The sequence below is a fragment of the Ascaphus truei genome, chromosome 9, assembly GCF_040206685.1.
Source record: "Ascaphus truei isolate aAscTru1 chromosome 9, aAscTru1.hap1, whole genome shotgun sequence".
Taxonomy (NCBI): domain Eukaryota; kingdom Metazoa; phylum Chordata; class Amphibia; order Anura; family Ascaphidae; genus Ascaphus; species Ascaphus truei.
The window spans coordinates 38,087,190-38,113,033 of NC_134491.1; the positions used below are offsets into that span (position 1 = coordinate 38,087,190).

General features: G+C 45.8%; 1 protein-coding gene across 1 annotated transcript in view; it reads left to right on the forward strand.

The window, feature by feature from the left end:
• The window catches only part of CCDC85C (coiled-coil domain containing 85C), a 170,398-nt gene extending 145,165 nt beyond the window's left edge, over positions 1–25,233 (forward strand). The window contains exons 3-5 of the mRNA XM_075614393.1: positions 5,223–5,318; positions 5,780–5,878; positions 23,067–25,233. Of these exons, the coding sequence (XP_075470508.1) occupies positions 5,223–5,318; positions 5,780–5,878; positions 23,067–23,156 (285 nt within the window). The 3' untranslated portion in view covers positions 23,157–25,233. The remainder of the gene's footprint in view (positions 1–5,222; positions 5,319–5,779; positions 5,879–23,066) is intronic.
• Positions 25,234–25,844: the final 611 nt, after the last annotated feature.

Consider the following 25,844-nt stretch of genomic DNA (forward strand, 5'->3'; position numbering starts at 1 on the left):
TTTATACACATTTGGACTTAGCCGTTTCAAAGCCACGCGGCTTTCTTCCATTAGAATCAATAGGGCCGGCACGGCCATAGGATTCAATGGGACCTCCGCTACCATTGAAGTCAATGGGAAACACACACTTTTAAACAGTTAACCCTACTCCGTCCGGTTGAGGGGAGAGGGCTGGAAATTGCAATGTAGTCATGCCGGAGCAGTGCCTACATCCTTGCCAAATCCCAACCCTCTGGTCCCCACGGAACCAGAGTTATGGGTTTCCAGTTTACCCTGTTTCACACTTAGTGTTTGAAAGCCACGCGGCTTTCTCCGCCATTACGGTCAATGGTAAGACCCTGCTGGCCGGCGCGACCCTTTCTCGCCGCCATTACTTGTCGGACCCTGTTGGGGTCAAGTGAGGGGGTACCTAACATCTAGGGGCAAAAGGAATTTTATTTCTAGGTGCCCTAGAACAGAAGTTCCCACGCCAATTGACCGTGAACTTGACCGAGGCCCTAGTTCCCAAAGCTCTTTTGTGACAATGATTCCGCTCTTATGGTTTTGCGGTCTGGCTGGCTCCCAGCTCGTCTCCGGAGGTCGGCGTCAAGGAATCCCCATTGAACTGCATTACTCCATTCACTTTCAATGGGGAACTGCTGCTCCTCCTCTCGAGCGCCACCTGCAGGTCTTCTACGATATCAGGCCAAAATCGCCGGAATCTCCATAGGGTTACATGGGCAATAATGGCGACCTATGGAGAGACTGCAAAATGGAGCCTGCAAAGGCAGGAAAAGGGACAAAGGGCCATAAACACAGAATTAACATTAACCCTTTCCCTCTCGCATATATTTATTTATAAAATATTTTACCAGTAAGTAATACATTGAGAGTTACCTCTCATTTTCAAGTATGTCCTGGGTACAGAGTTAAGACAAATAATACATGTTTACAAATACAGTTACATAATGAGCAGGGTATACATTATATACAAGACATTGCGTGCACAGTTAAAGAAAATATATATTATGGGCGTATGAAACAGTTACAGACCAGATTAAAATGTGAGACAGCCTTAGATTTGAAAGAACTTAAACTGGTGGTGGATGTGAGAGTCTCTGGTAGGTTGTTCCAGTTTTGGGGTGCACGGTAGGAGAAGGAGGAACGTCCGGATACTTTGTTGAGCCTTGGGACCATGAACAGTCTCCATGAACAGTCTTTTGGAGTCTGATCTCAGGGGATAAGTGCTGCAAGTGGCTGCAAGTGGCCAGTGTATGGGGTTGCTGCAGACACTGGAATGGGAACAATACATATTTACAGGGGGATACACAGTTGGTGCTGAAGCAGGGGCATAACTACAGTACTGGACATCATTCCAGTTAACCCCTTGCCTCCCAGGTGAGAGCAGGGGGTGGCAAAATGGGGTGTAACCCCTTTAATATCAGGCCAAACCCCCTCTCCCATGACACCCATGACCTCCCGTTTCCGTAGAAGACCGCCCCCACCTATGATTACAGGTGAAGAAGGTTACGGATTCCTCAGGTGTGGGGCGTCTTTTGATACACTTGATTTCTATTGGCTGTGGACCGAAGGCATAATGGGTATTTAGGGATGAGTGTTTGTATGTTATTTACTCTTGGATAAAGCGCGTACGTCACGCGAAACGCGTAACAGGGAGTTTTTCTCCTTGATATTTCTATGTGTTGACAATAAAGATTTTTCTGTACTGGTAATCAGCAGTCCAGCAACTACGTTTTTTTCCCACGCTTGTGCATCGTATTTATGAATACTTTACAACACGATTATTGGTGTCTTAAATACTTTATTGTATCACACGATCCAAGGGGAGCATGGGGGAAAAAAACATAGAAAACACTCTGTGTAGTGGTATAAACAGTGCTGGGAATAATACTATCAATCTTGGCTCCTGTGTTATTCCTACTCACAGAAAAATAGAAGTTTTCAGGCAATAGAGATCAATATGCAGGTGAAGGGATACCACTGGCCTCTGCTACTCAGGGGATGTACCTCAGCGAGACAGGGAGAAGAACACACATAGCACATGTAGCCAGGTCCCTCAGGCTCACCCTATCTCCAATTACTGGGAGAATAGGGAGGTTGCAGCGAGTGTAGGGAGCGCTCCGGTGTATCGGAGGCTCTGCAGTGACTCGAGCAATAGGGTGCCGCCATGTTGGATATTTGCGCATGCGCGGTGTCCCCGTGGAGGTGGTGAGGGAGCTAAGGTCGCGCATTCGCAGCAAGGCCCTGCGAGAGCCCGCGAAACAGGAGGCAATCCGATAGGGTGCAGCACAAGGGACTACGATTCCCAGGACCCTTGGCGAGACCATGTGACGCCAGGGAGCCAATAGGGCGGGCGGTTTCGCGGGAGGTTGCGCAGGGGAGCACGCTGGCAGTGCCGAGCCCGAGGAGGAAGGAGAAGGAGCTCTGCGTGTGGGGAGGCAAGTGGCCCCTACACTAAGCCACATATCCCCGGCCCAGTTAGTCCCTGAGTCCCCGTAGTGAAGCTGATGTAGGGCAGGCCATGAGATAGGAAACCACCCTTAGTATCAGTAGCAGAGTTATTAAACCCAGAGACTGCCGCAGTACTATACAGAGGTTTGGGCTCAGGCCTTTGCAAGCCCAGCTGTAGCTGACTGGGTGGGATCGCCCGGAAGGGTTCCTGGAGTGTCGCTGTCGTCAGATCTTTTGTGAAGTTCGTTGGCAGGCCCGAGTGCTGGAGCGCTCGGCAGGTAACATCTACAAGTGCACCAACTACAATATCAGAACATAGTGGCAGCGCAGTCACACACACATACCTCACTTTGGGGGGTGGGATTGTGATGTGGGGTACTGGACACGGTGTGGGTACATGGTGAAGGGGTCGCGTCCTGTGAGACGCAGTATTATAGTGTCTCCTATACAGAGGGACACCTGTTATGACATGCAAATTTATGGTTGCTATTAGTAAAGTCATTGGTTGTTTTATATGCTGTGTGCATGGTATTACATTATTGTCCTGTGAGGCAGCGGTGCGCAATCTGTGGGGCGCGACCCCCAGGGGGGGCGCGAGACTGCCGACGGGGGGCGCGGGGTTTACAGAGGCCCCGCGCGCTTCCCGAAGGCACTTAAATTAAGTGCCGGGGGAGCTGCAGGGCCTCTGTAAACCATACTTACCCGTGGCTCCGGCGGCTTCCTCCCGGCGTCGCCATGGCAACGCGGCGTCAAAATGACGCTGCGAGGTCATGTGACGTCACGTTGCTATGGCAACGTGACGTCATTACGCCGGTGCGAGGGTAAGTTGGGGTTGGGGGGGGGGCGCGGGAGTGAGGGGACAGCCGGCAGGGGGGCGCAGGGAAAAAAGTTTGCGCCCCCCTGCTGTGAGGAACAACTTCCACTCCGCTGGGAGCCATCGCAGGTGGAGGCGCTGCACTTTGTAAAAGGTTATTTGTATGCATATGTGTTGCCCCAGGCTCTCCGTGGCGAAGGCTTAGGCCCTGCGAGCCAACAGGTTGAACAGCATTGGTAGCGCACTGTATTCATTAGGAAACAGGGATTCACACAGATCTGGCAACAATTTCCTTTTATCAATAAACTTATAAAATGCACACTCACAGTGTATCAGAATTAAAACAGCATTGCAGCTTATAAAAGCTAAGTGACGCGGCCTGGACGAAAGCTGCATTGCTGTTTTAATTCTGATACACTGTGAGTGTGCATTTTATAAGTTTATTGATAAAAGGAAATTGTTGCCAGATCTGTGCTATGTGTGTTCTTCTCCCTGTCTCGCTGAAGTACATCTGCTGAGTAGCGGAGGCCAGTGGTATCCCTTCACCTGCATATTGATTGCCTGAAAACTTCTATTTTTCTGTGAGTAGGAATAACACAGGAGCCAAGATTGATAGGATTATTCCCAGCACTGTTTATACCACTACACTCAGAGTGTTTTCTATGTTTTTTCCCCCCATGCTCCCCCTGGATCGTGTGATACAAGTTCTACCAATTGGGGAAGAGTGAAAACAACCCCACCGGAGGGTTGAAGCAGGGGGTTATTACATTTGATTGTTTGTTTATTTATTTTCCACTTGTGAGTCTGTTTTTGCACTTTTTATCACGTTTAGTCACTCGGTATTTATAGGGCGTAGCGCCTTTATTACACCTTGGTTGCACATTTAAATACTTTATTGTACAATGCATAGAATTGTACATTATTTCTAACGTGATCCACTCATAACGTGATCTGATTTTTTGGACCCCAAGCACAGCGTTATAAGGGGTTTGAGCTGTATAAACTGTTGGGGCTCACATGAAATAAAGAGAATTCTTACCAGAAAAAGCAGAAAACCGAGGGTTGCTGTGACACTTCCACATCAGGTTATAAATATAATGAGCTCTTACAACATGCAAGCAAAATGTGTGAACCAGCTCATTGACTACAATGCTGCTATATTACACAGAGATCTTGCATGATGCAGAATACACAGGAATAGAAAATGAAAATACAAAATGTGCAATATGTCTCTCAATTGGGACAGGTCAGACTTTCAGTAGCCTTTAGAATGTGTACTCACATATTAGTTGTTCTTTTACGCGTATCCATGAATCAGTGGCAATATGGTATCCTATTGCGTCTGGAATGTGTGGTGACCTTTGTAAAAAATAAAAAGCCCAAATAGGGCAGACTGATTAAAATGTATCTGGTGATAAAATAAAATTTAACACACTCACATGGTGTCACAATATAACAGGCATATATTTGACAAGAGATAGAGTAGTCGCCGTCCGATACCCTCACGTTCACCCCGCTAGAGAGCTGAAGACACGAGTTGAGAGACACATTGCACTATTTTGTGTTTTCATTTTCTATTCACATGTTTGCACTCCCCACGATTGGGACTTTGACATTTCATAGGATTGGGAGAGCAATCTCAGCAAGGGTTTGAGCAGCACTCTACAGAGTTTTTATATTTTTCGCTTTTTGCTTTTTGGTTTTTCATCACAGAATTATCTGTTTATATTATTGATTGATATATTCTATATTTCACTGAACACGTTTTTATATAAGAATTGCACTTATATTTGGTATAGAGCGCCATTTTGATAACACTTTTTTTCTCCCATGATGCAGAAACAGCAATACTCAAATGTGTAAGGATTAGAGGTGTAACTATCAAGTTGCATCAATAATTCATATGCCATGTCAGTGGTTTGAACTCTCCTTCTTTCATTTCTATCCCTCTTGACAGGGCTCAATTCGGATAACTCCTGAACTTTCATCTTCTCCTCCTGCTGGTTACATAGCTGTGGTCCAGAAACCAGAGGCTGTTGTTCATGCAATGAAGGTATGAAAGCGAGGCCTTCACACACAGGAAATGGTCAACACAATATTTACATCATTCTTATTAATTAATATTATTATTCATGCTTCTTAGAATAATAATTTAGCAAAAATAACAATAGTAAGATTATGAACACATTATCACCAGCAACAAGATCTCAGGCATTCCAGTAGTTTTATTGCTCCTCCAAGAAAAGTATTACACATTGTATTCCTACCTCAAAGAGCTCACAATCTTTATATACCCTGAAAGGAAATAAATCATCTGTATTTAAGCTGGTGTAAACAATGTCACTTCAGTAGTTTAGTAGGGCAATAATACATAATAAAGGTATTATGAAAGTTGCAGGCCCACACCAATAATATGAGGGCTAAGGATTAAAAGAGCTATGTTGTGTATTCTTGAATGTGTGTTTTACTGCTGTGTCAGCTGCTTGTACTGAATCATTTTGTTTTTCTGTCTAGGTGTTTGAAGTCCATGAGAATTTGGACAGGCAGGTAGCAGACAGCTATGAAGAGGACCTCAGCGAAAAAGAAAAGGCAATTGTTCGAGAAATGTGCAATGTAAGAATGAGTTAATGTGCGTCGAGGTTTGTTGTTTTTTTGACTCCTCTGCTGTTGGAAAGGTCTGCAGTGAATGTGAAAACCAATTTTATAGTGTACAATGGAGCTTTGGATAATTAATAGATCTAAAAGTGTAAGTGATATCACAGCAGAAACAAATAGGGTCAAATAGCCTGTTTGTGACATCAATCTTTACATATTTTACCTGCCAACGTTTATGCGTATTTGTTACTGCGTTGTAACTTTCTATGCAGTGTGAATGCTGCCTTTCATTGTATAAGACACGATAAAGTCAACCAAAATACACATCTTTATTCTCAGTTTAGCCTTTTATTCTTATGGAATACCCAACTTCCTTAAAGCAGAATTCTAAGTTGACGTTTTTTATTTTTATTTTATTCCCTTTAATATGTGCATCAATACAATCCACACAAATGATAAGAAATTAGCTAAGTTGCCAATTGATACATTCTCCTTTGATCGATCGGCGAAGAGTCGGCTCAGGATGGTCACTAAATGTCAGCCAGTGCAACAGAAGAGGGCCAAAGATGCAAAGTTCTGTGGATAAGATCATGGGATCAGGCAGTCACTAGATACAATTGGTGCGCTGCTAGGGAGAGGGCAAGGCTCAAAAAGGGGGTTGTGCCAGAGCCTGTTTCAGAAGAAGGGGATATGACTTTGTAAATGGTTGCTATAGAAACAAAAAATGTTTGTTACATTATAATACATTAAAAATGTCATTTAGGGTTGTGTTTTTTTTTTTGCTGCAAGTATTTTCTCATAGTACAGAGCTGATTTATTTAAAAAAACAAACACGTAGGATATTGCTTGGTCTGCATCTTTAACATGGAAACATTGTAATATTGTCATCTATTTGGAAAAGATTCTAGTTTGACTACCAACGAGAACAGAGGTGCGCAAACTGGGGGGCGCGTCCCCCTGGGGGGGCGCAAGATTGTTTAGGGTGGGCGCAGCGGCAGGGCGATTTTGCAGAGAAGCAGAGAGAAAGGCAGTCTGTAGCTGCAATTTCTCCTGCAGTCATTAGGTGGCGCTGTGCTGTACCGCTCATGCAGAAACAGGCTTTGACTTCCTGAATGCCGGTGATGAGGTAAGTGTGTGAGTGTGTGTGTGTGGAGAGGTGGGAGTCATATTGGGGGAGGGGGAGGTGGAGAGAGAGACATGGAGAGGTGTGAGACATATTAGGGAGAGGGGGAGAGAGACATGGAGAGGTGGGAGACATATTGCGGCGAGGGGGAGAGATAGACATGGCGAGGTGGGAGACATATTGGGGGGACGGGGAGAGAGAGCCATGGAGAGGTGGGAGACATATTGGAGGAGGGGGAGAGTGAGCCATGGAGAGGTGGGAGACATATTGGGAGGGGGGCAGACATGGAGAGGTGGGAGACATATTGGGGGGAGGAGGAGAGAGACATGGAGAGGTGGGAGACATATTGGGGAGGGGGAGAGAGAGACATGGAGAGATGTGAGACATATTGGGCGGAGGGGGAGGGAGACTGTCACGGTAGCTAGTGATAGGTTATAATATACACAAAATATCTGAGTTGAATTGAACACGACTTAGATATAATAAGGATAGTTTATTCCTTAGATAGGTGAACAAACAAGATGATACAAATAACAGACAAAATATAGCACTTACTTAAGGGTTGGGTAATGAAGCAATCAGGTACAGGATTAGCAATTCACACAGCAATCAGGCATCAAGTAGTTGGTAAAATCGAAGACTCAAACGAAGACTATGGGTATAGGGTTGACACTGGTTTATATGGGATTTCATTCCTATACCCTGGCATTGAGTGCAAGACATTGGATGACAATTATCTGAACCAAATCCCTCCTTGCCAGCTAACGTGGGAACATTGTTAGATCATGCCCCCAGTTAGTTGGCACATGCATACTTCTGGCCCTTGGGGTCTCATTTCTTTAGCCCCACACAAAAGTCAGGGCACCTAAAAGTCTACCAGACTTGGATCTGGTCAGGAAATCCTTTGTCTGTAAGTGTGAATTACAGCACTTAGAGACCACTCAAGCCCTGCGTTTCTCCGCCCTAATGTATACAGCCAGAGTGGCTGAGCCTTTGATCAGGGGGTCTGTTGTAGACAATGGGTCACCCCCCTGAGCATTAACATTAAGCAGAACCATTAACTTTCGCTGGCTTTTCCCCCTGCCGTGAAACACAGCACATTCCTTAATATCTATTTATATTAAAATAATCCGTTTGGCTGGACCGAGCAGGGTGAAACTTTCCAGACCCTCATGCCGGAGGGGACTCTCCATGGTGGCCAAGATTCAGCTCGCTGTGACCCACCGGACTGTAGTTACACAATTACAGTTTAAAAGCACTTTTGCAACACAAGGCTTTTTTCTGCCATGCAAGTCAATGGCAGAAACCCCAACTTTACAATTACCCTGACTCCGTTCTGTTGCCCTGAGAGGGTCGGTATTTGCCATGCAATCCTGCCGGAACTAGGACTACATGGTGGCCGAATCTCAGCCCTCTAGGTTGAACAGAACCGGACTTATGGGTTTCTAGTTTTCTGCTCATCCCGACTTAGCCGTTTTTACTCGCGGCTTTTACCTCCGCCATTAGAGTCTGTGGTGCGACCCTTATAACGAGCGCGACCCTTTACCGGGGTCATTAACTCTCGGACCCGTTTGGGGTCGTGTGAGGCAGTTCCTAGGGTCTAGGGGCAAAAAGAATTTTATTCCTGGGTGCCCTAGAACCTAAGTTTCCCACGCCAATTGAACTTGAACGGGGAGTGATCAAAGCTTTCTTCAAGACAATGTTTCCACTCTTGTGGTCTGCGCTTTGGATGGCTGCCAACTCGTTCCTGGAGGTCGACTTCGAGGAATCCCCATGGAAATGAATGGCTCCATTGACTTACAATGGGGAACTGCCGCTCCTCCTCTCGGGCGCCACCTGCAGGTCTTCTACGATATCAGGCCCAAATCGCCAGAATCTCCATAGGGTTATATAGGGCCCCAATGGCGACCTATGGAGAAACTGCAAAATGGAGCCTGCAAAGGCGGGAAAAGGGACAAAGGGCCGTAAACACCAAATTAACATTAACCCTCCCACCTGGATCCCAGTGTATGTGGTTGCTGCATACACTGCAAAGGTACAAACTCCAATAATTGTACCAATATACACATCTAGCAAATAAAACAGTTTGCCATGAGGCAGGGGAATAAAAATACATTAATTCCCTCTAAATGTAGGAATAGGATAACCAAGGGACATACCTTTTGGTTATGAAGCAAGGGCACATATGTATTATACGTACATTTCTGGTTAACCCCTCACTTCCCAGACGGTGGAAGGGGGTGCCTAATGGGGATGACCCCTTTATTACACGCTTGTCACCCCTCCCCCGGCCCCACACCGACTTCCCACTCCCATTCAGTATGGGGGAAATCCTCATGAGTGTCGGGGCTTCCTTAATCAATGCTTCATTCAGTTTGAGATGAATCCTTCCCGTTTTTCTTCTCCCCGTTCCAAGGTAGCTTACATAATTTCTCTCCTCATTGATGATGCCCTTGCCTGGGCCTTCCCAATCTGGGAGCGAAGATCCGACCTCACCCAGAGCATTGGAGCTTTTACTAAGGAGTTCCGCAGGGTGCCAGATACACCAGGTCGAAAGGTATCCGCAGCTTTAGCTCTCTTCTTTATTTTTCAGGGTAACCGCTCTGTTGCTCGCTACGCACTCGAGTTTAGGACTATTGCCACGGAAACGGATTGGAATGGAGAATCTTTGTCTGCTGTCTTCTGGCAAGGATTGTCTGAGACTGTAAAAGATGAACTGGCTACTCATGACCGGCCCACTGACCTGGAGGATCTCATTGCGATCTGCTTCAAGGTGGATCACCGTCTCTAGGAGAGAAGGACCAAGAGAAGACTTCTTCGCACACCAACCTCCAGGGTTGGTCAGTTTGAATTTCCTATCCCAGACTCTTCTGAACCTATGCAATTGGAAGTTACTTCGCTCTCGCGCCCTGAAAGGCAACGCCGCGTAGATGCTGGACTGTGTCTGTAATGGACATTTCGCTTTCTCTTGCCCCAACAAGACGGGAAACGCAAGGTTCCCATGAGGCCCAGGGGAGTCTCATTGGGAACAATTTCTCTTTCCCCTATAACCATTTCTAATCCCACTAAGATCCTTGTACCCATCTCTTTGTCTGGTAAGGGATTCTCGGTTTCCACTTTGGCCTTTCTTGGTTCTGGTGCAGGGGGTAACTTTATTGATCAAAGCTTCGCAGAGCACCACAAGATTACTTTAGTGTGCAAGAAGAACCCCATCGCCTTAGAAGCCATTAATGGTAGATCACTTCAGCCTGCATTCATTTCCTTGGAAACCCAGGTCATTCAGTTAAGGTCTGTAAATAATCATGTGGAGAATATTCATACTCCCTCTATTGCGATAATCTTAGGCTTACCCTGGCTACAGTTGCGCATTGACTGGTTGAGCAAAGAACCTATTCAGTGGAGCCCTCACTGTATCCTGAACTGCCAGGAGGGTTCAAGTAGCGTTTGTGCAGTCACCGTATCTGAAGAGAAGGAAAGGGTACAGCTGCCGGAGGAATACCCCGACTTCAAGTATGTCTTTGACAATGTCAAGTCCGAAATTCTTCCACCTCATCGCCCCTACGATTGCCCCATCGAATTACTTCCAGGTACGACACCGCCCAGAGGGGCTTCTTATCCCTTGTCTATGCCAGAGACTAAAGCCATGAAAGAATACATTGCTGAGAATTTGTGAAGGGGCTTCATTCGCAAATCTACCACTCCCGCTGGGGCCGGGTTTTTCTTTGTCAAGAAAAAGGATGGGTCCTTACCGCCATGCATAGATTATCATGGACTCAACAAAATCACGATTAAAAACTGCTATCCGCTTCCTCTCATTTCCGAACTTTTCGGTCACCTTCAAGGAGCCAAAATCTTCTCCAAATTGGATCTACGAGGTGCATACAAACTTAACAGAATCCATGAAGGCGACGAATGGAAGACCACTTTCAATACCCGGGATGGACACTATGAGTATTTGGTCATGCCTTTCTGTCTTTGCAATGCCCCCACTGTCTTCTAGGATTTTGTCAATGAAATATTCAGAGATCTACTCACTTCTTTTGTAATAGTATACTTGGACGATATTCTCATTTTTTCTAAGACTCTTGAAGAACATGTAGGACACATGTCAAACAAGTGTTAGTTCTGTTACGTGAAAACCATTTGTTCGCTAAACTTGAAAAATGTCACTTCCACCAGTCTTCAACCACTTTCTTAGGATACTTCATTTTGGACTCTGGCCTCACGATAGATCCTGCCAAAGTCAAAGCAATCCTAGATTGGCCTCATCCCACCACACTTAAGGCTGTGCAACGTTTCCTGGGATTTTCAATTATTATTGCAGGTTTATTTAGAATTTTTCTTCGTTAGTAGCCCCCCTGACTGCCCTTGCTCAGAAAGGAGAAGATCCCTTATCTTGGTCCTGCACTGCAGTAGAATCTTTTGATCTCTTAAAAAAAGCGTTCGTATCCACCCCGGTTCTGGTACATCCGGATCCTAAGCTCCCCTTTACCCTCGATGTGGATGTGACTGATGTCGGTGTTGGTGCGGTTTTGTCTCAGAGGAAAAACCCTCAGGCCAGGTTGCACCCCTGGGTTGTGCTTTTTTCTCCCCAAAATTTTCTGCAGCCGAACATAATTATGATTTTGGAAATCGCGAACTTCTGGCCATGAAACTCACTTTAGAAGAATGGAGACATCTTCTAGAAGGAGCCGAGACCCCTACAACAATTCTTGCGGATCACAAGAATCTGTGATATATCGAGGGAGCCCGCCGCCTGGGAGCCTGCCAAGCCAGATGGTCACTCTTCTTTTTAAGGTTCAACTTTGTTATCTCCTACCTTCCAGGGACAAAAAATGTTAAAGCGGACGCTCTGTCCCGTCAATTTTCACTTGATGATAATTCTGAGGATCAACTTAAGACCAATTTTGAGGCTTTAATGGATAGCATTCTTCAGCAAAATAGGATTCCTGACAATCTTTCGGTCCCGGAGGGTCGTCTGTTCACTTCTCCCTCCTTACGGAAACAGGTCCTGGAATGTGGACACTCTTCTAAATCGGCGGGTCATCCCGGAGCAAAAAGAACATTGGATCTCATCTCCCGGACTTTCTGGTGGCCTCTGATTCACAGGGATGTTAAGGACTTTGTACTTGCGTGCTCAACTTGTGCCAAGACTAAGACTTCTAGAAATCTTCCCGCTGGGCTTCTTCAGCCATTACCTGTTCCAGTTCAGCCATGGACACACTTATCCATGGATTTCATAGTGGATTTACCTAACTCTAAAGGTATGAACACTATTCTTGTTGTAGTAGATCGGTTCTCCAAGCAATCACATTTCGTACCTCTCAAAGGTTTGCCTAGCTCTCCCAGACTTGCTGAGATATTCATCAAGGAGATCTTTCGCCTGCACGAAGTTCCTACAGTGATTGTATCCGATAGAGGATCACAGTTTACGTATATCTAAGTTTTGTTGTTCTTTCTGTCGGCAGTTGGGTATATCTCTTCACTTCTCTTCAGCGTATCAGCCGCAAACTAATGGACAGACGGAGAGGACTAATCAGTCTTTAGAGCAATTCATTCCGTGCATCATGTCTGATTCTCAGTATGATTGGTCGGACCTTCTTCCTTGGGCGGAATTTGCACACAATAATCTTCGTAATGAATCTACCACTGAATCACCTTTCTTCATCAATTACGGATTCCATTCAGCTAGTCTTCCACTTACAGTTTCTTCCTCAGGGGTCTCAGCCACCGATGACAGGATCAGGGTACTCCAGGGTCTATGGAGAAGGACTCAAAAGAATATCAAATCTGCTATGGAGCGACAAAAACAACAAGCTGATCGTCATCGTAGACCGGCTCCTAAATTTAAGTCTGGTGACAAAGTCTGGCTGTCTTCAAAGAATGTGTAAAAAGAACGCTAGATGGCGCTCCACTCCACCTCAAATAGTGATAATAAATCTAAACAAAATGTGCAGTGAATACCATATACAGTAAAACACAAAATAGTGTAATATGGCAAAAAACAACTTATCACTCAACCCCAACCAAAGACTGTTCCAAAAGTCTTGAAGATGCAATGTAGATGAAGTTCCAGGGGAGCGTCGTCGCCAGGTGCCCAAAAAAAGAAAAAACAATGGATAGTGTGATATTGTACAACCAGTGTGGTGAATAATATATAGAAATCTTCCAATTTCCTACTCACAAACGCAGCAGGAAAATAAGCATATGTGCCAGGTAAGAACTGTAGTGCAGCCCAGTCTGGTGATGTGGTATATATGTCAGCAATCTCCGAGAAAGCAGAAAACAGCCATTGTGTAGATAAAAGATAACAGTTTAATCTAATGTAAAAGACAAATGGAGGCTTACGGCAATCGAAGGAATAACAGCATGTGTGCACGAGGGTCTTTGCTTATGCGTTTGTCTTTTACATTAGATTAAACTGTTATCTATTGGCTGTGTAATAGGACGCACCTGTGTGGTCCAGCAGCTTAGCCTGTGCCATTCTCCTGCTTCCTGGTTGCCTCCCATTGGTGGGAGGTCCTATAAATATGTTCTCAGTGCTCCCAGTCATTGCCGAGCATAACCTCTGTTTGTGTGACGCTGCACTCACTGCCTTGTTCCTGTTTGCCTGAACCCTGCTGCCTGGCCCTGCCTGGATACTACCCTGTGATACTCTCCTGTACTTACCCTGGCTTTGGACGACTACACTACTCTCTCCTGCACCGACCCTGGCTTTGGAACCATGACGACGCTGACCTCTCCTGCACTGACCCTGGCTTGGTTCCACGACTACTCTACGCTCTCCAACCCTGACTCTGGCTATGTACCCCAACGATCCGCTGCTCTATACTCCAAGACCCAGCAAGTACCTCACTAACGCTGTCTTCTGTTACCCTGATCCGGCCTGCATGACTATCCTACACTCTAGACGTGCCCTCGCAGTTGTGGTTTGCATTCTATACAATTCCCTACCTCAGCCCCGCGGTCGCGCCTCGTTTGTGGTGAGCTACGCGTTACACCAATGAAGAGATATGCAGTATACCTGTTAAAATTGTTTAATCTGTGGTCATGGAAATTATTGGCTATAGAAAGCCAGCGGGGAACTCAGCACTCACTGATTTGCCCTGGGCAAAGCTCCATGGATGTAGCAAAACAGCCGTCAGTCTAGCTTAGCAGCAATTGGTTGCTGTGTTGGGGGAGGTACTGGTCACGAATTGCTCTCTGTGCTCTCAGCTGGGATCGCGCAGTCCGCCCCTGAGGTGGACGGCAGCACGATCAGCTGTGAAGCAGATCTTTATGGGAGATTGCCGGGAGAGACTATACTCCGTTCACTGGGAGAGTTCTGTTCTCTCAATCCATCTTCTCCCAGCACCCCCACACCCACTGGAACTTTCACATTTCCGGTGATTCTATCTATTATTCCATGTTGGCATATTCATGCATTCTTTACTATCTGGTAATCAGATCTGCAGGAGATATGAGTCAGGAGAGTTTTCACTGCTTTAATTAGGAGAGTTCTGTTCTCTCAAAACTATATTCAAATTTCATGTCTCCTAATACCTCTCTTAACATTGGGGGATAGACTGTGTAGGCCAGTGAGTCCGAGATCCCCATCAGCATTCTCAGGCAATTCATTAACATGCTGTTATAAACTATTTTTAGGGGACTACAATTACCTGTTCCACTTACCTCACAGATACAACTGCTCTATTGCAGTTTGAGGGTAAGGTGGGCTATTTTGACTTTATTTTGTCAACTTTTCCTTATCTCACGATGTTCACCAGATACTTTAGAGGTAACATACCTTATACACTACCATAGCCTCCTCCTTCCCCCTGCACCAATTCTACCAACTAACTAGTGTACAAGTCAATGTGTTTTAGCTACTATTGTGTTCAGTCACTTTATTTTGAGTTGGGTGTAGCCAGGTCCCCCGGTCTCCCGTTCCCCATCCTTTACCACCGCTGCCAGGGGGATGTTGCGGGGGTGGGAGGGGGAGGCGACGGCTCGGCAGCGGCTCCCTCCGCAGGGCGCCGTCATGTTTTGTGCGCGCGCGCGCACACACGCGAATGTTCGCACATGCGCAGATACGGAGCTCCATAGTGCAGGGCCTTGCCAAGTTCACATATGCGCGGCTGCAAACGCGGCCGCCATTACAGTGTCGCGCATGCGCAGGAGATTAGGCACATTCGGGGACAATGGTAAGGAGACTCCGCGGGGACTACAGTATCCAGCAGCCACTGGGGCTGATACCATATGGTGCCAGGGAGCCAATCGCACGGCCAGATCCCCTGCATGGGGTAGAGATAGTTAGCGCGCTCAGGAAGAAGAGGCAGTCAGGATCCAGGCAGAGAGGGTTCAGGTAGGGTCCAGGGAGCTGTGCTCCTTTGGACTAGGCCAGATCCCCCTAAGGTCCCAGATAGATTCCCTGAGTCACAGTAGATGTACTGAGCTGTGGTGTGCTGTAGGAAAAGGCCTCAGGTAGAGACCCTTTCCTAGCAGTAAGGCAGAGACAGAGGCAGAAGCTGCAGAACATTATGTCTGAGGGAGAGGTGCAGCCTGTTGCCAGTGAGCAAGCCAAGACTCTCAGAGAGAGACTATTTATAGGTGTACCATCAAGCTGGAGGCCCCTCCAGTGGCATCAGCCTATAGATTCCTCCGGGAGAGGAGCAGCAGATTGCGGCACGGAACCACGCCACTGATATACGGAGTTGTACTAATTTTCCTGGTCAGGGAAGTATTAAACACGTGCACCAACGGGCCCCAACACATAGTGTCCGCAGAGTGAGTGGCCACCGATCAAGCAAAAGTAGAAGCCATGGTGAACTGGCCGACACCCAACAATGTAATGTAGTTAAGATCCTTTTTAGGAATCTGCGGCTACTACCGCCGTTTTATAGAAGGATATTCCAGCAAAGACAAGGTTCTTAATAGTCTGCTCAAGGTTTATCCAGAGGAACCTCAACAGAAACCTACGTCTCCACCATTACCCTTCCGTGATGAGTGGACATCGGTCTGCGAAAAGGCTTTCACCGGACTCAAGAAAAGCGTGACGGAAGCTCCTGTCCTAGCTTATGCTTACCCCTAAAAACCTTACGTGGATGCGTGTTTCAACGGGCTGGGAGCTGTGCTACATCAGAAGTACCCTGCCGGCCTGCGTCCAGTGGCGTATGTGAGCCGAAGCTTAACTCCTAGAGATAAAAACTATCCGGTTCACAAGTTTAGAGTTTCTTGCCCTCATTTGGGCAGTAGTGGAAAACCTCCACGACTATCTGTATGGGGTCTCCTTCGAAGTGAGAACAGACAACAATCCGTTGACCTACATCCTTACAACCGCCAAACTGGATTCCACTGGTCACAGGTTTGTTGGCCGCCTTTTCCAACTACCAGTTCACGTTGAAATACAAACCCGGGCCTCTGAACATAGGAGCTGACACACTATCTAGGAGACCCGGATTGAGTACGACGTCAGACGATGGGCCCTGGGAAGAGATCCCTGGTCCAGGGATGAAGGCGATGTGTTCCATTACAGCGATAGTGGAAGATAAAGTGGCGTTCTTCGAGCTGCGAGTAGCTGATTCTTTAGGGTGTCGACCCCAGGCTCTTCCTGATGCCTACTGTCACCCCGATGGCATGGGCCTCATGCAAAATGTCCGTGAGGCCCTACATCAAATTAACCCCTCTATGGTGAAACGGGCCCCCAATGACACTGTTGCAATCCTCATGAGTGAGTGGGACATATTTGAAATAGATCCCGGTCTCCTCTATTGGGTCGTTCCCTACCACGATCATCCTGATCGACGCCAATTGTTTCTACCCCGGCACATGCAACACCTTGTCTTATGATCCTTGCACGATAACCACGGACACCTGGGGGTGGATAAGACCTTTAGATTAGTAAGAGATCGATTCTTCTGGCCCAAAATGCGGGAGTCCATTGAACAGAAATATCTACGGTGTATTCAGAGAAAGACACTGCCCCTCCCGTGCGGCCCCAATGGGCCATCTCAAAAGCTCTGGCCCAATGGACTTAGTCTGCGTGGACTTCTTGTGTATAGAACCAGACTCAAGAGCCATCTACAATGTGCTGGTAGTGACAGATCACTACACCCACTACGCCCAAGCGTTTTCAACAAAAGACCAGAAAGCTATTGTCATGAGAGAGGGGGTATGGCCCGGTATTAAAGGGATTACACCCCATTTGGCCACCCCATGCTCTCACCTGGGAGGCGAGTGGTTAACTGTAATGATGTACAGTACTATAGTTATGCCCCTGCTTCAGCACCAACTGTGTATCCCCCTGTTAATATATATTGTTCCCATTCCAGTGTCTGCACCAACACATACACTGGGATCTATGCGGGAAGGAAATAGTTAATGTTTATTCTGTGTTTATGGCCCTTTGTCCCATTTCCCACCTTTGCAGGCTCCATTTTGCAGTCTCTCCATAGGTCGCCATTACAGCCCATGTAACCCCTATGGAGATTCCGGCGATTTGGGCCTGATATCGTAGAAGACCTGCAGGTGGCGCTCGAGAGGAGGAGCGGTGGATCCCCATTGAAAGTGAATGGAGTAATGCAGTTCAATGGGGATTCCTGTAAGCCGACCTCCGGAGACGAGCTGGCAGCCAGCCAGACCGCAAAACCGCAAGAGCGGCAACATTGTCAAAAAAGAGCTATGATCGCGCAATTGGCGTGGGAACTAGGGCCTCGGTCAAGTTCACGGCCAAATGGCGTGGAAACTTCTGTTCTAGGGCACCTAGAAATAAAATTCCTTTTGCCCCTAGATGTTAGGAACCCCCTCACTTGACCCCAACAGGGTCCGATAAGTAATGGCGGCGAGAAAGGGTCGCGCCGGCCAGGAAGGTCCTACCATTGACTGTAATGGCGGAGAAAGCCGCGTGGCTTTCAAACACTAAGTGTGAAACAGGGTAAACTGAAGACCCTTAACTCCGGTTCCGTGGGGACCAGATGGCTAGGATTTGGCAAGGATGTAGTCACTGCTCCGGCATGACTGCATAGCAATTTCCAGCCCTCTCCCCTCAACCAAACGGAGTAGGGTTAACTGTTAAAAAGTGTGTGTTTCCCATTGGCTTATTTGTTGGCAGAGGTCCCATAGAATCCTATGGCCGCGCCGGCCCTATTGATTCTAATGGAAGAAAGCCGCATGTATAAAGTGTAAACCTATATATCCGGTTCTGTGAGTACCAGAGGGCTAGGATTTTGGTGGCATGTAGTCACTGCTCCGGCATGACTGCATGGCCATTTCTAGCCCTCTCCGATCAACCAGACGGAGTATGGGCAAATGTGAAAATTGTGATTTCCCCATTGACTTCAATGGCGGAGTTGCTCCATTGAAAGCCTATAGCGGCGGAGCCCATTGATTTCAATGGAAGAGTGAAATGCAGTGATTTCTTTTAGCTTATAGAGGAGAATCCTGCATTAAAGTTAATAGGGGATTTTAACTTGTTTTTTGTATATCCGGTTCTGGGGGTCGTGGAAGGCTGATATTTGGCCACTATGGCAAGGGTCCTCCGGCATGAGGGCCTGGCAAATTTCAGCCCGCTCAGACCCACAGAACGGATTATTTTAATATGTGTAGATATTAAAGAATATACTGTTTTCGAAGGCTGGTATAAAAGCCCGGAAAAGTTACTGGCTCTGCTTTATGTTAATGTTCAGGAGAGCGACTCTTTGTCTACAACAACCCCCCTGATCAAAGACTAGACCACTCTGATTGTGTACTATAGGGCGGAGAAACGCAGAGCCTGAGTGGTCTGTAAGTGCCATAATTCATACTTAAAGACAAAAGGGTTTCCTGACTAGATACAAGCCTGGTAGACTTTCAGGCGCCCAAGGTTAGGGTATGGGGCTGAAACTCCATATAAACGAGTGTAAGCCCTATACCCAGTGTCTTTCCTGATGTCTTCATTTGTATCCTGTATTGCTGAATGAATTGCCAATCCTGTACCTGATTACTTCATTGTCCAACCCCTAGGTAAGTGCTATATATTGTCTGTTATTTGTATCATCTTGTGTGTTCACCTATCTAAGGAATAAACTATCTTTATTATATCTAAGTCAAAGTTCAATTCAACCCAGATATTTGGTGTGTATAATAACCTATCACTAGCTACAGTGACAGCTATCACAGTGGCCAAAGTGCTGTGGGAAAAGTACTTTGTGCACTATGGTCTGCCAAATCAGATGCACTCTGATCAGGGAAGGGACTTCAAGAGCAAGCATATCAAAGAGTTGCTCAAGCTGTTAAACATTCAGATGTCTAGGACCACTCCCTATCACCCTGAGGGAGATGCACTCCCAGAAAGATTCAATCGGACATTATTAGATATGTTAGGCACTCTTAAAGACACTCAAAAGGGAGAATGGAGTAAGCATGTCGAAGCCCTGGTGCATGCGTACAATTGCACTCGGCATGAATCTACGGGGTACACACCGTACTTCATGATGTTCGGGTGAGAAGCACAACTGCCTGTAGACATCCGTCTGAGGGTATCTACGGATGGGGTACCCAATATGGCTCATTACCGCTATATGAAGCGACTTCAAGACAGTCTGCACCGTGCCTATCAGCTAGCGGAAAGGGCCACAGCTCAATTAAATGCCAATAACAAGTGAAGGTATGATCACAAAGTACGCTATCGGGAGCTCCGACCCGGAGACGCAGTTCTCCTACGCAATTTAGGGATCCCCGGCAAACACAAGCTGGCCGAAGGCTGGAGAGAGGGACCCTTCGAAGTAGAGTCCCAAATGCCCAGCCTCCCTGTTTATCGCACACGTGATGCAAATGGCAGGTTAAACGTCTGGCACAGAAACCACTTGTTGCCCATCCCATAAGTGGGAGGGAGTGACCCAAAACCAGAGACTGTAATGACCAATAATGGGCTGGAAGAGTCTACAGAGACTCCTCAAGATCCTTTGGAATTAACATCCACCACCCACAGTGGAGACTGTTGGGCACCCCCCGAAGGAGCACCGGGTAATGGGCCTGCGCCTCAAGTACCCTCGCCAGCAGCTTCAACAAGTCATTAGCTCGATCCCAGATGTCCAAGTTTTGTGCCAAGCAGAGACAATGTTCAGTCAGGTAGAGACTTTGCTCACTCTAGTTCACCCTCTACGAGAGAGTCAAGGCCTCAAGCCTATGACAGCCTCTCCCATGACGAAGAGATGGAGACAGAGACTCACAGGAACCAGCGAGTAAGACGCCCTCCCACTAGAGTGGCATATGGTTCACTAGGGGCACCTCATTATGAGTCTCAGCAGCAGACTAAAGCTAAGCTAGCCTCAGTGATAAATTTCGTTACGTTGTATACCTGTACAGCATTTTTATTATATAACGATGTGATTATATATGTTGTTCCAAGCGGGGGTGTTGGAGTTTTCACCAGGGGGAATATGTAGCCAGGTCCCCCGGTCTCCAGTTCCCCACCCCTTACCTCCGCTGCCAGGGGGATGTTGTGGGGGGGGGGGGGGCACAAGCTTGCCGGCGGCTCCCTTCGCAGGGCGCCGCCATGTTTTGTGTGCACGTGCACAGGTTCATGCATGCGCAGATCCGTAGTGCAGTGCAGGGCCTTGCCAAATTCACATATACGTAGCTGCAAGCGCGGCAGCCATTACAGTGTCGCGCAGGAGATGAGGCGCACGCGGGGACAATGGTAAGGAGACTCCGCAGAGACTACAGTATCCAGCAGCCACTGGGGCTGATACCATGTGACGCCAGGGAGCCAATTGTGTGGCTGGATCCCCTGCTTGGGGAAGAGATACAGTTGGCGCGCTTAGGAAGAAGTGGCAGTCAGGATCTGGACAGAGAGGGTCCAGGGAGCTGTGCTCCTTTGGACTAGGCCAGATCCCCCTAAGGTCCCAGATAGATTCCCTGAGTCACAGTAGATGTGCTGAGCTGTGATGTGCTGTAGGGAAAGGCCTCAGGTAGGGACCCTTTCCCAGTAGTAAGGCAGAGAGAGAGGCAGAAGCTGCAGAACATTACCTCTGAGGGAGAAGTGCGGCCTGTTGCCAGTGAGCAAGCCAAGGCTCTCAGAGAGACACTATTTATAGGGGTACCAGCCATCTAGAGGCCCCTCCAGCGGCATCAGCCTAAAGATCCATCCTGGACAGGAGCAGCAGATTGCGACGCGGCACCACACACTGATCTACGGAGTTCTACTAATTGTTCTGCTCTGAGACCAGGGAGGTATTAAGCACGTGCACCAACAGGCCCCAACAGATCAGGGAAGCGCGCTATCCCACACACACTCTTTGGGGGAGGGAATAGCTGGTGGACACTCAGGAGTTAAGTGCCCTGGCACTCCAGTACTTTGGGGGCTCCAACCGGGAGTTGTTATTGTGGTGTGAAATCGTGCGGGGCTGTGTTATTTGGATGGTCTATAATCTGTGTATAGTAAATACTGTTATTATATACCGATGTGTGATTACTGTGTGTATTGGTTCTGGTGAGGGGATCCTCCCACCACGTTGGGATCCATTGCTGGTGGAGGCGCTGCACCTAAACGATAATTATACCACAGGATCCTAGTGGCGGAGGTTCAAGGGCTCCTGTTAGCTGTACAGGTGACAGCAGCACAGGTAGTTTCTATACCCAGGGGGTATAAGGGCTACATGTGTATTAAAAGGTAGGTTTTTAACACATACATTTCACCTTTGCACATCAACCTTACGTTATTATGAACCCACCTGAGTGCACCTTTATAAATAGGTGTCTTCGCGCCTTTCTGCAACATTTATTTTGTATATATTTCTTATATTAAGGTGTACCTCCTCCACTTGGGGATAGTGTGGGCTTCTTTACCAATAGACTTTTAGCATTTCAGTAGGTGTCATCCTGAGCAGACTATTTCCACAGTGTGGAGGTTGTGTTATACATAGAAACCCCTAGTTTTTTTTAGATCATTTGATTCATGTAATCACAACGGTTATAAATATTCTATTTCATATTTAATAACTTTTCCAAACCTTTGGGCTGTTATCTTGGCTCACACCCCTGATATCTCACAGATCATCCAAAGATTGCCTTTTCAGATACATTTAAAAGGTGTATGTTTATTCTAGTGTCATGACAGCCATACCGTATTTCAATCCCCCACCTACAAAACCAGATATCCTTTATCCTTATATCAGCACATAAAATTAGACATGGACAGCAGTTCGTCCTGCCATAAAACAATTAATGTATTTTTAAGACAATTTGTAACCAATGTTAACCTCTCATGTTCAAGATTGATTCAAATACTTAATACTTTCTGCCACTTTTTATTACATTACATTGCTATTACAGAGTATAACTGAAATCCTGAAAATAGACTTAGTGCTGCTACCTTATTTTTCCAATGATTTTCAAGAACCCTGCTTAGTATGGGATTGGGATTCTGGGATATTTAAGATGGTAAGCCATGCATGAACTCCTAAAACTGAACTCAGAGTTGGCGATTAAGTGGCCCTGTTTATTTAAAGACTGCTGCTAGCTCTAAGCTCAAAACAGAGCCATGGTGCTGAGTTGAATCCTATGTTGGTTCTACTGGGGCCTGCAAAGCTGAATTGAAGTGATGTTTAAGGGATTTAAATTAATTGTAAATAGCTGCTATAGCATTACTGCTGAATCTTTACAATTGTTATTATAAATGTGAGATTTTGATGTGAGTGTAACAGATATGAGAAATAGCAAATGAAACCCGATGTCCTAGGCTTGCTTATCCTTCCTCACCTTCTACTAATATAAAAGGCTGAAATCATGGGCTGCCTGCATTTGATTACTTTATTAATTGACTAGGCACACGGTGCATTATATAAAATAAGCCTTTTGATCATGCTACATTAACTTACGTGATAAGAGTTTCAATGAGAATGAAAAGTCATAACAGCCTTTAGAAACACCAACATTCACATATCCATCTTCATCGACTCTCTAATGCCTTGCAACTGCATGTGATTGAATACATGAAGCTTATATTCATATTATAAATATTAAACACCACAAGAAGTATGGACTATTGCAATCACTCCATTGTCTTGTTTGATAGTAGAGATGCACAAGACCACTACAGAAATGTATCTGTTTTTCCTTTTGCAGGTGGTGTGGCGAAAGTTGGGTGATGCAGCTAATTCCAAACCATCCATCAGACAGCATCTTTCGGGCAACCAGTTCAAGGGTCCATTGTAGGAGGTTCTTTTGGAGTTTTTGTGAAAAACAGAAACTGAAGAAGTAGGAGGCACGTCTCTATATCCTGCTACCGATTACTTCAAACTCTGCATAGTGTAAATATGGCAGCTGATGGCCTACATGTCCATTTAAAAGTGGACACCATACATAGTGGTTTAACCGTCAGAAAATGCAAGAGTTATTTTGTATTGTCGTTGACTTGCTTTCTTGTACAGACTCTGTAGATAAACTAAACACTAGGATGAAAACACTAATGTGGATTAGGTTTACTCGTATTGCTGATTAATAAATAATTGTTTACTGATTATACTGTAGCTACAGTAGCTTCTTCCCAATGTATGCATTGTTGTTCAATAGATTACAGTGTTATCTGGAGACATGCTTAGATCAAGAGATTAACTTTTTTTGAACTGAGATCTTTAAGAGACATCTTTGATGGCCACCTAACATTACAAGATGGATCATTTTTGCACGACAGAAAGACTCGTCATGCAAACGCAACAATATTTTTCTCCAATTGTGAACATAAAATACATAATTTGAGGACATAAACTTTGGAGAATCCTGAATGAGAAGGAGACAGGCCGTTTTTTTTCATAACACGTACTCTTCACTGTAAAAAGTCTTTGCGATGGTTCATTTCGCGGACATGCTACTGGCATAATTGTTTTCGGTTGCCAGAAAAGTTTCTATTTTGATGCTTATTTGTTAAAATTGAAGGTAATCCAGTATAAAACATAACATACTGCATTAACACAGGCTTTCGAGAACAATGCTGCTGGTTTGGCTTTTTTTCACATAAAGACCAAAATGAGATGTTTTTCTCCAACTTACTGTATATAATGGAATAGATTTATATTTTGTTACTATCTTGTAGAAATTTACAGAGAATATTTTCTGTTTGCCCATTATTTCTGGGCAGAACAGGACCTATATATGTATTTCAAATTGTGTGATCCAGAGTTATTAGGAGGACATTCATTTACCCATAACAAAGATTTACTTCCAGTGATACTAATAGTGTTTTGTACCACAGGCAGATAGAAATAAAGGTAGTTATGTATCAGAGATTGTCTGGTGACAAACTCATGCAGTATTACACAAATCCCATTGCTTTTAATGGTATTTTCTTATGGATATATTGATACCAACCTTGTGCCAGAGATTCTTTGATACATGAATAACAGGTAATGCCTGCAAAAGGTCCAGTTAGTGGTGAGCAATATTACAAAAATGAAATAATCAAGTCACTCCTTAGATCAGGGGTGCACAAACTTTTTTTGCTGCGCCCCCCTGCCTGCTCTCCTCCGTTGTTGCACCCCCCTCACCTCGCGCCACGTCAAATGACACCTTGGGGTCATGTCACGTGACTCGCGGCATCATTTGACGTCGCATTACAATGGCAACCGTGATGTAAAATGACGCCGCGTTGTCAAGCTCACGCGTCCTGAAGCCGGCTGAATCTCGTGAAGTGCAGGTTGCAGAGGCCTCGCGCGATCCACCGACATTTAATTTAAATGCGTTGGGGAAGAGCGCGGGACCTCTGCAACCGCCCGCCCAAAACCCACCCTCCCCCAAAAAAAATTCCGTGCGCCCCCCAGTTTGCGCACCGCTGCCTTAGATTATGCTATAATAAATATAACATACAATATTCAAACGGGTGCTACTAAAACACAAAATTGAGAGCGCTTGATCCTCCTGTGATTCAGAAATTATTTGACATCAAAACACTGCACCTGTTGTCCAAGTGTCCCTGTATTGAGTTTTTTCATGTTTGTACATTAAAAATACCACATGCATTTGCATTCATAGAGCGGCTCCATCATGCAACAGTAAGAATCTTTCATTTACTACATGTTAAAAAAAACTTGGAGTGTAATTGAACTGACACAACTTACTTGAAGGGGATTTAAAGGGGGTTGAGATGAAAGTTATATATACTCCTAAATGTTAGAGATAAATGTTATTTTTTCTAAACAGAAAAAGTTGATTAGACCATTCCATTGTGAGGAATTGGAACAATGTATTTGATTTATGTTCAAATGTTCATAAATTCAGAACCGGTTCTTTACGTTCATTCCATAGTTAAGGGTGATTATTTTCTTATTTCCACAGCACATTGCCGTCAAACTTTGTCACGTCTCGAAAATTTACTTTTGTTCTATTGAAAGAGCAGTTTCAGAATGAGCTATGGCCAACAGTATGTGCAATCACTTTAAGTTTATATTTTTGAGGGGTAAAACAAGGCACATGAAGGCAACATGTACAGTTCCAGAACACAATGGGTCGCTAGGTTTATATGGGGAGAACCAGTACCTTTCATCAACAACTGTAACAAGGATCAGTAAGGTTATCCTCGGGGAACTGTGTGGAAGCAGAAGACGGCATTTAGGGAATGATTCTATATACACCAAAGCAGCCATTTGGCAGAATTGAACATTTGGTCATGGCCGACCCTAGGCGACCAACTCTCTGCCTGTGTTTAGCCGCAGGAGAACCCTCCGCTGCCGGCTGCTTCGACAAGAATGCAAGTTTTAGAGTAGGGAGTTAACTGTAGGGGTTAGGTTAAGGACTTAGGGTAAAGGGTTTTGAGGTAAGAGGTTAAGGTTTTTAGGGTAGTGGGGTAGCGTTAGTATTAGGGGGTTACATTAGGGGGGTTTAGGCTAGGATGTAAGGTTAGTCACTTAC